This window comes from Phyllostomus hastatus, unplaced genomic scaffold (genome assembly GCF_019186645.2).
Source record: "Phyllostomus hastatus isolate PE091 unplaced genomic scaffold, TTU_PhHast_1.1 phas_scaffold_129, whole genome shotgun sequence".
Lineage (NCBI taxonomy): Eukaryota > Metazoa > Chordata > Mammalia > Chiroptera > Phyllostomidae > Phyllostomus > Phyllostomus hastatus.
The window spans coordinates 32,711,413-32,724,867 of record NW_025334009.1 but is presented as its reverse complement, the minus strand read 5'-3'; the positions used below and the strand labels follow the sequence as shown (position 1 = coordinate 32,724,867).

General features: G+C 32.7%; 1 protein-coding gene across 5 annotated transcripts in view; it reads left to right on the top strand.

Annotated features, from left to right (window-relative positions):
* STAG1 (stromal antigen 1) overlaps positions 1–13,455 on the top strand; it is a 387,806-nt gene that overhangs the window by 288,226 nt on the left and 86,125 nt on the right. For all 5 annotated transcript variants that reach the window (XM_045856709.1, XM_045856706.1, XM_045856708.1 and 2 more), the window contains 2 exons: positions 6,642–6,759; positions 13,350–13,453. In XM_045856709.1, the coding sequence (XP_045712665.1) occupies positions 6,642–6,759; positions 13,350–13,453 (222 nt within the window). The remainder of the gene's footprint in view (positions 1–6,641; positions 6,760–13,349; positions 13,454–13,455) is intronic.

Genomic DNA, 13,455 nt, shown 5'->3' with positions numbered 1-13,455 from the left:
CATTGTTAAGCAACCTCAAACTTGATAGCAGTCAGTGATTTCAGGTGACAAAATAGCTTGGATCTCTTAGATGCATGTCAAATGGTACAATGAATGGTACTTGAATGTGATGACTCCCAATTTCCCTATAGGTACTGAAATCATTGAATTTATTGCACAAACTGTGATGCTTTTCAGAGTAAGAAGGATGCTATGAATAATTATTTCAAAGCTATAAGCATAACCCAGAATATCTCTGGACAGTCTAGAAGTAGGGTCACCCTCTTTCTAAGTATATGGAATTATGAGACTAATTATGATAGTCATTTAAGACATAAAATTAATAGATATATTGACATATGTAATACATCTCCCCAGAATGCTCATTCCTAAAGCATAAATGATAACTTTTTTCTTTTTTAGTTTTGTATGTTCTTCAAGATTCACATTATTAATTAGTTCTTATAAAATAAATAACTGTAAGTTTCTATTATACAGTGAGCTCCTTTCACATAGTATTTAACTATTTAACAGAAAAGTTAACAGGCAAAGAAAACTTGAGATCACTTATTGTGAGTAAACTTGAATTTAATTAAAGATGAATCATAATGCACCCAGAAAATTATAATTAAAGTCACCAGGAAAACGAGATTATTTTGTCTTACATACCAGCTTAGAGGAAGTGCTATAAATTATACTTAGATATAGTATCATAAATGTACCTAAATATAATTTTATTTATGTTACATATTATTTTTAAATGAATTTTAACTTGATATGAATTAGCCATCTTGGTCTATGCAGTGACTATTAACAAGTTCCCTTTTTTGTTCATCTAATTCCTCAAGACTACAAAGAATGCTTGCAGATATCTTATCTTCATGCTGTTTTTTTTTAATTATAATACCATAAACTTTTTAGAAAATTCACTTTTAGTGTTCCAGATCCTTTTTAATCCCAGAGTTTTTATAGCCATTGAAAATGCCTCAAGGCCTTTCTACTTATAGCTTCATCTTTCACTACTAGTAGAATGTCCTTGGTATAAAGTATGTGAAATGTGATTGCAACCTTTTACTCTTAGTGGCCATCTTAGATTATTTTTTGGTAATTATGAGTTCCTCAAACTTGGATTCGTTTGGCATACTTGTAAAGATCTGAGACTAGCAAGTTATGTGGCCATCACAGATGTCCAAAGACAGAAAGACTGTGTCAAAAACATTATGCCAAGCCAGTTCCTGACTGACCATGTTATTATTGATTGTTGTTACTAATATTGCTGAACTTGGAACTCCTAATCAGAAAAGGAGACAACACATTTTCATGTCCTTCTGCTGTACAATTTGAGTTTGAAGCAACCAATTATTGTTAACAATACATTCTACATAGCCTCCACCTTATAGTCAGAAAGATGAGGAAATGGTCAAAGAAGTTAACATCTACATTGAGAATTTTGACTACTACACACAAAAGAATTCTGTAACAATGACAGTATGCCTGAGCTAAATTTTAATATGCTGGATTGAAGGCATAGGAAAGTGATCCTTAAAAATGCCAGAGTAGCCTCTTAGGGTTCTGACTTAGTTTACAGTGACATGCCAAACTGCACCACGGTCAGAATCATCAATAAATGCAACACCTGCTATGACATCTCCCTCAGGAAAATGGTGAAGAACATGGAAATTAACCAGCATGTCAAATACATTTGCTCCTTCTTTGGCAAAACCAAGATGAAGAACAAGTTGTGGGGATCTGGCACTGTGGTACCTGCATGAAAACAGTTGATGGTGGCACCTGGACCTACAGCTCAGCTTGGCTTCTATAGTCACAGTAAAGTCTGCCATTTGAATACTAAAGGAGTGGAAAGACCAGTAGAATCTCCACCATTCAAAACATTGCTAGCCTATAATAAATGGTTTGATTTATGTAACAAAAAAGAAAATTCCAATGCTAATGTAATCATGCTACATAAAGGCTTCACTGTGGCAGCAACTCATCCTACTGAAAACCTCATGTTTAATAAATCAATATAAAAGATTACCAGTTCACCAGAGCAGTGAGGAATTTGTGGAAGCTATTAAAGTAATTGACTATGAATTCCACTGGAGTTAAGTAACTCGTACCCCACATATGAGACAAAAATAGGGGGGAATTTTTTGAGATTTTCTGGTTGAAATCTGAAATACACTGAAGATCAGAGCAGTAAAGGCTGGTGAAAGGAGTAAGCTATGAATAGTAATTAAATAGCTGCCCATTAGCTGAGCATATTCTTCACTTAGAAATGCTGTTATAGGCATTTGGGGTATGTACATGGGTCTGAGGAGCAAAGTAATGTATGAATGCCCCAGATAATTTATCACCACCAGGAGCTACAGGGAGATTCTGTATTCAAAAGACATATTGCATACCCACACATTAAATGAAAAGTCTGCCCAGTTATAGATTCCTCTTTTCACTTTCCTGCACAACCAAAGAAGCTAACACCTTGCAATTAAACTCAAGAAAGGGATTCTGCTTAGCAGTATTCCTGAGTCTAGAGTTCTTAACATATGTGAACTGACATTCAAGAATCACTAAAACTTAGAAAAATCAATATCATGAAAGCACAGCACAAACCCAACATATTGATGGAATTTTTTATTCATACCCCCAGATATAGAAAGAAGCCATAATGAAAGAGGAAAAGTGTTTTTCAGAAATTGAAAAAACATGATTTCCAAAATTTAGAGGTGAAGCATATTAAATGGCCTGAATAGACACAAGCATATATTGGCTATAGATTGAACCAAGGGATTTTTCCCAAAAGTAGTGTAAAAGAAGAAATGAAAAATATGAGAGAGAAAGTAAGAGACGGAGTACAGATTAAGTACTTTTATCTAGTAGGAACTTTGTAAAGAGAGCAGAGAGAGGAGAAGCTAACCAAACATTTAGTTAGAATGTTTAGTACCCATGTACCCTAAATACAAAGTATTGCTTGATGAAATTTTCTAGCAAAAATGAAAAATGGATACATTAAACAGAAAACAAGAAACATTGGTTGGCAAATAAGTCTGAAGCCAAAATAATATGGCTGTAATATTTAATGTCTAAAAATTATTCTTACAATATAGGAATATAATATTCACATTAAAGCAAGAAAAGTAAATAAATGTGCTAAAGATTTTGATTATGGAAAAATATTGGGTCAGCCAAAAGTCCATTTTGTTTTTCCATAAAATAAAAGACACATTTTTCATTTTTACCAATAACTTTATTGATTTGGCTATTTTGAGTATGTCAGCTCTCTCCTGCATGGTATAACATCAGTTGTTCTCAATATCTCAGTTTGATCACTGTCAACTTCAGCTTGTCTCTCCAACTGTGGAGCATCATCCAGTAAGAGATCTCCAGGAGGAAACTTTACAAACCACTTTTGACATGTTTGATCAGTCACAGCAACTTAATCTATGTACTGCACAAATCTTTTTTTGCATTATGGTTGCGTTTTTACCTTTCTTGAAATAATGAAGCATAGTATGCCAAAAAGGTTGTATATTTTCTTCTATCTTCAATATTAAAATGGCTACACGAAAATTCAGCAAATTCATTTTTAAATTTTTTTATTTTTTTTATAATAAAATTTTTACATTTAGAATTAGCCAGCTGGACTCAGTTTAGACTATCACAATTTTTTTGGCAACATTCAAAGCTTCATAGTCTGGAGCCAGTTAAATATATGCCTTCTTTTTTCTCTCTGTCAGGTGTCATCAGGGTGTTGACCTTGGGCACATCAACAGAGCTTCTTCTCAGCCTGTTTGATTTGGTGCTTGTTGGCCCTGACATCCACAATGAACACAAATGTATTGTCTTCTATCTCTTCAGGGCTAACTTGGTAGTCAGGGGGAACTTGATGATAACATAGTGGTCAAGCTTGTTTCTCCTGAGGGTACTCTTCCAAGGATATTTACACTGTCATCAGAGCTGCGGGGTCTTAGGTCTCCCGAAGGTGGGTGATGTGTGGATCTTTTTGTGGCTGTAGACTGCTTTCTTTGCCACCAAGCCTTTGAATTGGCTTTGGCTTTGGAGTTGGTAGGAATTCCTTCATCGCTTTGGGTGCCATCTTCGTGAAAAGATGATTTTTTTTTTCAATGTGTGCTGATATGACAGCTGTCACAATACAGTCTAACAAAATTGTTTCAAATGTAGTTAAAGGCAACTAAGTGTTACTAGAGCCATCTTATGAGAAAAAACCAAGTTAAGTTTTGGGCTAACCCAATGTGTTAGAAAATAAAACTGGGCCCTGGCCAGGTAGCTTGATTAGAGTGTTGTACTCATACGCCAAGGTTGCAGGTTCAATCCCTGGTCAGGTCACATACAAGAATTAGTCATTGAATGCATAAATGAATGGAACAGCAGTAGATGTTTTTCTCTCTCAAAACTGAAGGAAGCACAGGCAAAATAAGAATGTTGTCAGATAAGCACAGGGAATCAGGTGCCAGAATTATTTCAAATGTCAATAATGCTAATAAATGCAGATTGTAATTAAGGTTGAAATAAATAAATGAAAAAATGTTGTTTAAAAACACATCTTAATTAAAATAACACAGGAAGTTTACAAATGAACACCAGTAATTAAATAAACTGGTTAAAGGCCTGAATAAAATTTAAAAATGTTTACAGAATAACTGAGGGGACAGTGTCATGTAAGATAAACCAGAATTGAGAACAAGGAGATATTTTATAGAGTAGGAGATGTAATCCTCCAAAAGTATAATTATTGACCTTTTTATATCTATTCTACAGACACACTGTAATGACACATAGGTAAATATAAAAGCAAGTTTATTTAGCTTAGGATTTTTGTTTTAGTATGGGAAAATATACATAACTGTACCATTTTTACTCTTTTTAACTGTATAGTTCATTGATACTAAGTGATTCACATGGCTGTGCAACCATCACTGCCATCCATCTCCATAACTTTTCAAATATCTTCCTAACCTGAAACTCTGTATGAATTAATAACTCCATTTCAGCTTGGCTTTCAATAGCAACAGTTTTAAAACTGTTTATTTTTTAGTTACTGATGCTGGTTTTCATTTTTCTTTTAAGATTTTATTTATTTTTAGAGAGGGAAGGGAAGGAGGGAGAGAGAGAGAGACAGAGACAGAGACATCAACGTGCAGTTGCTGGGTGCTGTGGCCTGCAACCCAGGCACGTGCCCTGACTGGGAATCGAACCTTCGATGCTTTGGTTCGCAGCCCGAGCTCAATCCACTGAGCTATGGCAGCCAGGGCTTGGTTTTCATTTTTGACACCAAGTTGTGTACCACTTATGCCTCTCACTTTGGGAATGATGTTACTAATGATAATCTACAAATAGTTTCCTTAGGATATGTGAATTTGGAAAGTTTGAAAATACCTTGGTGAAAACCTTTGCTTATGTTTTTTTTCCAAGCAGAGATGCTAATCCATATTATCAAATCTGATATTGACAAAAACCATTGGGAGATTGGTTTGTGTGCAGGGGTGGATTTCATGAAACATTTCACAAGCAGAACATAGGATTTGAAAGGAAGTATAGAATTTGAAAGTCAAATGAGGTAGAGCTTTAAATTGGTCATTCAAATGCACATTAAAGTTAAGAATAATAGTAGTATTGACATATGAGGAAGAACACCAACTCACATGCTGAATGTGTCAAGATATCAAGTAGACAACCAGTAGGTCTAGAAAGGTCTAAGTTTTGGGGCCACTACTCTTGAGAAAACCAAGTACGAGCACATACAACTGAAGTAAGAGTTATATAAAATATAACTTACCTTCCTTTGTGCTATGTACTCTTCTCCACTTTGTTTGTTTTTGAAACTTTGGTTTTAATGCATTAAATAAGTTTAACAGACAGTAAAAGGGTTGCAATCTATAGTTTGGAAACTACCAATCTACGTAGTGGTTTAGATGGATGTCATGAGCCTTAAAGATGGAAGAATTTTTATACAAGGGTGGAAAAGTCCATTTTAAGTAGCAGAAACAAGAGCAAGGGCAACACTTTCTTTGTTTACCTTCCCTATACAGCTTTATTGAAGTAATCTTCATGGTTTAATAACTAAGACGTGGGAAAGAGTTTGGTATGAAGTATTAGATGAGAAACTTTGTGTTTGTTTACTGTGAGAATATGTCAAGAAAATTGTGAAGAGTAACGGCAAAAATTGGGGGTAAGGTTAGATGTGGAATGCATTGGGTTAAATGGAAATAAAAGTAGAAAACAGAGATGTGGCTAACTTACATTTTGACCTTGACCAAAGGTGAGAGAGAGATAAAGTACTGAATACTTAGCTGGTACCAAAGTTTCAAGTGCAATTCTCAGAGAAAGTAATTGAATTTTTTTTAAAGGATAATTACAAGAGACAGTCCGAGAATAGTTAGAAGTGACCTAGATTCAGTTTATAATTTCAGGAATTCTGTTAATTATACTCTGTTTCCTCATCTGTAAATGATGATATTTACTATATAAAAACATTTTTTATTTGAATTTACATAGTACAGTCCATTAATGACAGTGGAATACATTGGGAACATTGGGAACAAGCCATTTTAATTATGAAGAAAATCATTTACTAACTCAAAATATTATTAGTAGTTTCTTCAGTAAATGTTCTTCAGTCACACTTGATTTGTTGTTTTTAGTTGCACGAACATGCAGCCTACTTGGTGGACAGTTTATGGGAGAGCTCTCAAGAACTTTTGAAAGACTGGGAATGTATGACGGAGTTGCTATTAGAAGAACCTGTTCAAGGAGAGGAAGGTATGGTATTTTGATAAGTTGATCTATATATTGTTATGAGCATCTATTAATAATAATACCATCTTGTATAGATCACATCTTAAAAATGAATATATACAAGAATGCTGTGTGTCTTTTTACAAAGAGAGCAATTTGTTACCTATGACAAGTAAGGATATCTGAGTAACTTATAATATCTTTCTAGATGAAGACTGCTGCCATGCCACAAAAAATTTTTTTAAATCTATGTGTTGTGTAATACTCAAACAATTTTTATTATTCTGATTTGAGATACAGAAGACAGGCATACTAAATTGTAAAAATATAAAAAATTGGCATCCAGAATCTTTTTGCTATATTTGTATGTGAATTTGGAAAGGCCTTTGACACAAAAAGATTTAATTAGACCACAACCATCCCCTTTTGTTATATTTTCTTAATTATTAAAATCAGAAAGTCAAAAATAAAATTGTTTACCTAGCTATTCAAGAAATAGGTATAATTGCTATACAATAATTTCTGAAGTATACAGCTTATTACATGTTACATAATAATGAACAACAAATTGGACATGTATAGTTAATAAATCATTTATATTCTAAAAGCTTATATGAATATTAGATCCTTAAAACTATAAATGCTGTTACCTATACATATGGTTTGTATTTCAAACCAGCCCACAATGGTGCTTTAAAAACCTGTTTCATTTAATTCATACAACAGTCCTGGAATATAGATGATAACTTTGATGTAAGTGAGGCTTATAGTGAACATGGACTTCAGAATTGAAAGAAATATATTCAGATTTTTAATTTTATCCTTTGTGACTGAAGTCCTCATTTTTTCTGATTGTTGGCTTCCTTTTCTTTGTAACAAAGAGATTATTTTCCCTATCTACCTTATGTTGTTATAAGGACTAAATGTAATTAAATTAGCTGTTAATTCTCTGTTCTGCTTCCCCTGTTTTTTATATGGTTAAAAATCCTCAGGAATATAAAAGCAGAATGAGCCATCTCCTTCAGTAGACTACCCAAACAGGTCACCAGGAAAGTGACCATCCCCCAGTGTTCTTTCTAAGTAGTGATGCCAGGTGGCATTATCTATTCTGGCTCTGACAAAATTCAATGAGAGAAACAACAGGTATGCATCATACTCAGTTACATTTCAGTAAACTGGCCCAAATTGCCTCTTTTAAACTAAAAAATTTTGCCTCATAACCTCATTCTTAACCTGTAACACAAATCCTTTCTTAACTTTCCATAGATTTTCTTTGAAGGTGGAAGTTACTATAGCATTTTGGCTCTATCTCTGATTATTATTTACTTTATTTGCATGTTTGTTTTTCTCTGTATTTTTGGTAAGAAGTTGGCCTTATTACTAAGGTGGCAGGATCTTCTGCTTACAAGGTCAGACTCTCAACTGAAAGGAAAGTACTGGATTCCTTTTACTTTTATGATCACAGGAATATGAATATATATTCTACATGTTTTCTTTTTATTTTACTTATATATGTTCCTGCTAAGTTCACTGACTCATACGTTCTATTTCTAACTAATGTTAATATTTTCTTTAATAAAATCAACTTCCCTTCTCATCACTACTGCCCAATCAACACTTGAACAAAGTGCGTGGGTAGTGTTTACTAGTACATTTCATCCATTTTCCTTCTTGTGCTTGTGGCCATAGAATCTATACATTGGGTTAGAGCTTCTTGTATATTATGATTCCAACTCTTTTTAATCACCCCAAGTCCTGTAAGGTTATTTCCAAGGAGAAGAGATGCAGGGGGTATACACTAAAGGAAGACCCAAGGAGTTATGCTTTGGTATTACTGACTTTTAACTCTCATTTATATAAGATGGTTAAGTCAGTAAATAGTAATTACTAAGTCTGTCAGTTATCAAGGTATCCTAGATGGATTTACCTCATTAAAATAAATGTACTATTCTTTTGTTATGCTTTAAATTTAGTTGACATTAGATTTAATTTTCAGTCAAGATATTTTGGCTTGAGTTTTTGGTTTGATTTTAGCTAAAAAAGAAGTGAGTTATAAAATGGGAAAAAATTAAGTGAACCACAGTTTTAGCGTATGACTGAATCAGGGAAGGCAAGGCTGGGGAAATTATGCATAACAAATGCAAAGCTGTTCAGGATACAACTTTTTTCATGTGTTTGTCCAAATGCATGCTGTGCCACATACAAGCTCTGGCATGGAATGCCATCCAAGTCAATTTTCTATGCTAGTATTTTACCATATTTTAGTATAAAAAGTGTTATTAGTAACTTGTTTATTTTAAGACTAATCAGAAATGATTATATTTTAGATAGGTAAAGTGTGATAAATTTTCCAGTAGATGAAAATCTAGTTAGCAGTTGGAAATGATAGGACTAGAATTTGGGAAAATAGACACATTGTCAAAGACTACCAATAGCAAAATAAATCATGGTAGCCTTCAGACTACTTTGCAATGTTTTTAAGGTACAGGAAGGTTTTTTTGAGCATGTGTATGTATCCTACAGAAAAGCCAAATTACATAATAAATTTTTAGTATAATCTAAGCAGCTGGGTAACAAACAGGTACCAGCCAGGTAACAACAAAACCATAGCTAAGTGGTTTAACTTCCCTGGGATTTTCAGCCTCTATGTCTTTTTTTTTTAAGTCCTTCAATTAGATCATCTTTGGTTATTTCTAATTCTAAAATTGTTATCCAGTGGATAAATGAAATTCTTTAAAGCAGGGAATCAACTCCTTTATAATCTTAAAATATTTATTGGCTTCCTTCTATGTACAAACTAGTATACTGAGCACTGAAATCAGTTCACTATCCATATGGAACTTACATTCTAGTGGGGAAGGCATACCAAAACTGAGTAAAAAGAATAATTTCAAAAGTTTGTAAGTGTAGTGGATAACAACAAGGAAGCTTGCCATGGAAAATATAAAAAAAGAAAGAGCTTTCTAGATAGAGGAAATAACACTTGCAGAATATCTGAAGCCTAATGATACTGTTACCTTTTAGGAACTGTAATACATAGAGCATAGTGAGCCAGTGGCACAAGATGAGAGTCAGGGGCCAGATTATGTAGAACCTTTTCATTCATGAGCAGAATTATTTAGTTCATTCTAAATGTAATACGGAGCTACTGAAGTATTTTAAAGAGAGGGGTAATGTAATCAGATTTATATTTTAAGAAAGATGCTCTTTGTAAACATGGTTTGGAGTAGGCAGAAGACCACTTAGGTAACTTTTGCAGTGGTCTCTATGGGAAATACTAATAATATAAAAGAATAAGGAGAGAGAGCCTGTGGCTAAGTTTTAAAGATTATGTACAAGGGACAAAAACAGTAAAAGCAAGAGAGATAAGAACTCTAGCAAGCTATCAAAAGGATAACAGATAATTGTACCCTATAGAAGCCCAGTAAAGAGAGATTTCAGGAGAGCTGTGCTTAATAAATTAACATCACATAATGCAGAGGAGGAAAAGGACTAGATGATTTAGGTCATTGGTGACTTTTAATCATTGCTTTTCGGTGGTAAAGGAGAGAAGTCAAAGTTTAAGGTCAAAGTTTTAAGTTTAATAAAATCAATAATGAAGAAATAGAGATGATGTACAAAGAGGTTTCCAGAGATTTCAAAGTTGTATGGTTAGCTCATAATTTATAGTGTGAATAGCTAGCTACCTATTTGTTCCAGTTATTGTATTTGGCTCTTGTTTGTGGCTTAAGGCTTGCTTTGCTTTCAATTTTATTATTTGATTTCATTGTCTTATCCCAACAGGGATTTCAATTAAATTTCAGCTATTTTGCATTTACCTTGTCTAATTGGATGGTTTCAAATTATAAAGTAAATAACAAAATTGATGTCATTGGACACTGTGTATGGTTGGGTTATTTTTCAACACTAATATGGAGTTTAGTATATAGTAGGAGAATGGTTTCATATTTGAGATAACTTGATCTCTCGCTCCTTGCTTTCCATAGAACTAGATCATCCTTTATCCCCAGCCAGATGTGAAAAATTATGAAATTATAGAATCATAAAAATAGAAACTTAGTTTTATTGGGTGGAAAGCTTTTCCTTATTATTAGGCATTGGATCAGGGAGTATAAAGGGAAAAGCTGAAGCTATTTCATATGATTTTCCTAAGACAAACTAAAATTCATATATTTTTCCTAAGACAATAAAATATTAAAATAAAAATGATTGAATTAAGATGTGCATACATATTCCTATACAAGATCATTTTGGTACACAATAAAGGATAAGATGTTGTTATGTCTCTGTTTGCCTTTTCATTGTTGTTACTTAAATTTATTTTAAAATCATTAGTATAAACTCCTAAATTTCTAAATCTTAATTTCTTTTCATTTAAATTATACCTATTTCTGTTTCTATAATCTCCACATCTATTGGTCTTTAACTTAAATAAGTAAACAGAGGAAAGGAGACTCATAGGAAAAGGGAGACAGAAAGAATTAAATTATTCAAATTAGTGTTACATCTACCTTTAAAAATACATAGGATTGAATGCAACAAGGAGAGTACAGAATCAATGTGAAGAAAACCATATGTTTTATCAATGTTTCTGGCTAGAAAGATTATATAAATGCCAGTTATTCTCAGCATAATGTATAATTTTCTTAAAATACCAGTCTGAATTCCAGTGGGTTTAAGAGAGTTCTGTGAGGTAAAGAGGAAGAAGCAAGCAAAATGATTTTAAATTTTATATATTGATAGAATTTTAAGCTTATGTAAAAAAGGCAGTGTGCCATAGAGTCAAAGCTACATGGGTTCATAAATGGCTCTACCACTACATGCTTTGAAAAGTTACTTAACCTCTCTGTGTGGCTCATTTTCCCTATCTGTGGAGTGTGAGAATGTTATTTTCTACCTCTTGGAATTATTTTGAAGATAAAAAGAGTTAATGCATGTAAATCACTTATAACAGTGCTTTATACATAGAAAATGCTTAATAAATCATTTGCCATTAGCATTAGAAAAAAATTTAGAAGATAGAGTAGATGAGGGAATCTTGTTCCACTAAATATTCAAGTTAGGTTAAATGACTTACATATTAAGGTATATTATAATAATATAAAGCTGCTATAACCAAAACACTATGGCATTGTAATAGAAATTAATTAGTGAAACTAAAGAAAGAATCCAGATATAGATATAAGTATATATAAGAGCCTAAAGCATATTAAAAAGTGACTTAAATTCATCAGGAAAAGCTGGTTTATTTAACAATGTTGGAGGTGTAATTGGCTCTTCACTGATGGGAATAAATAGGCCCATACTTTATACTATCAGCAGAAATAAATTGCAGGCAGGTTAAATGTTTACAAACAAGTGAAAGACAGTGGGGAATGAGAAAGAGAGAAATCAATGAAGAGGAAAATATATTTCTATAATCTTGAGAACAAGGAGACCTTCAATAGCAATATACAAGAAATTTAGAAAGCTTTTTGTATCTGTATGAGATGATAGATGTTAATTAAATTTATTGTGGTAATCATTTCATAATATATATGTCAAATTATTGTACTATACAACTTAAACTTATACAGTGGCATTGTGTTAATTATATCTCAGTAAAACTGGAAAGAAGAAAAAGAAACCCAGAATCCATTAAGCAAATTGGTACAGATGTGACTTTGTAAAAGTTAACTGTCTTTTTCACAAAAGATACCATAAAGATTACCAATATAAAGGACAAACTGGGAGAAAAAGTTTGCCTCATTCAAAAGACAAAGTTACTATTCCTAATATTCAAGAGTTCATAAATAAGCAAGGTGAATAAATTAGAGAAATGGGCAAAGAATAAATATAGAAAAATCTCAGAAAAATGGAAAATCAATGAATAAGAAAATACACTCCACTAATTAGTAGATAAGAAGGAGCAAAATAACAATGAAGTACCATTTTTCAGTCATTAGATTGGCAAAAATTAAATGAATTTATAACATTCAGTGCTGGCAGGGATCTGAGAAACCAGACATTCTTGTCATTGCAGTTGAAAGAGTAATTCCAATAAAGAACCTTTGTCAGTATTGAGATTTTAACTTTTGACCCATTTCTCTTCTCTTGGGAATGTATTCTGCAGAAAAAAAATATCAATTACATAAATATTTCTGTGTTTATTGCTACATTGTTTATAATGACAAAATTTGGAAACAATTTGAACATTAATAGTTTGACTAAATTGTGGAACAAATTATTTAATAATTGATAGTTATGTGAGATAATTATTTATGTATAAATATGCAGTGACTCGAAAGATACTCAAAATCTATAAAAAAGAATGTCTATGTGACCTTTCAAAGGATGTAGAAGGAAATACAGTAAAATTCTGCCTAACTCAGAAGCATGGTATTAGAAGAGACCAGGTATTAGAACAAACTAGAGTTTATCTTCTTTTTCTTTACTTTATATATATATATATATTGCTTGTATGACAAGTACATACTACTTCTTTAACAAAGAACAAGGTACAGATCTTCAGTATATAAAATAATCGGTAATAGAATATATTTACAATTTTTTCTAATGGATTCATTGATACATTTTTTATAAATCTCATACTGATGTGTTTTGTTTTACCTTAGCAATGTCTGACCGTCAAGAGAGTGCTCTAATAGAACTAATGGTTTGTACAATTCGTCAAGCTGCTGAGGCACATCCTCCTGTGGGAAGGGGTACTGGCAAGAGAGT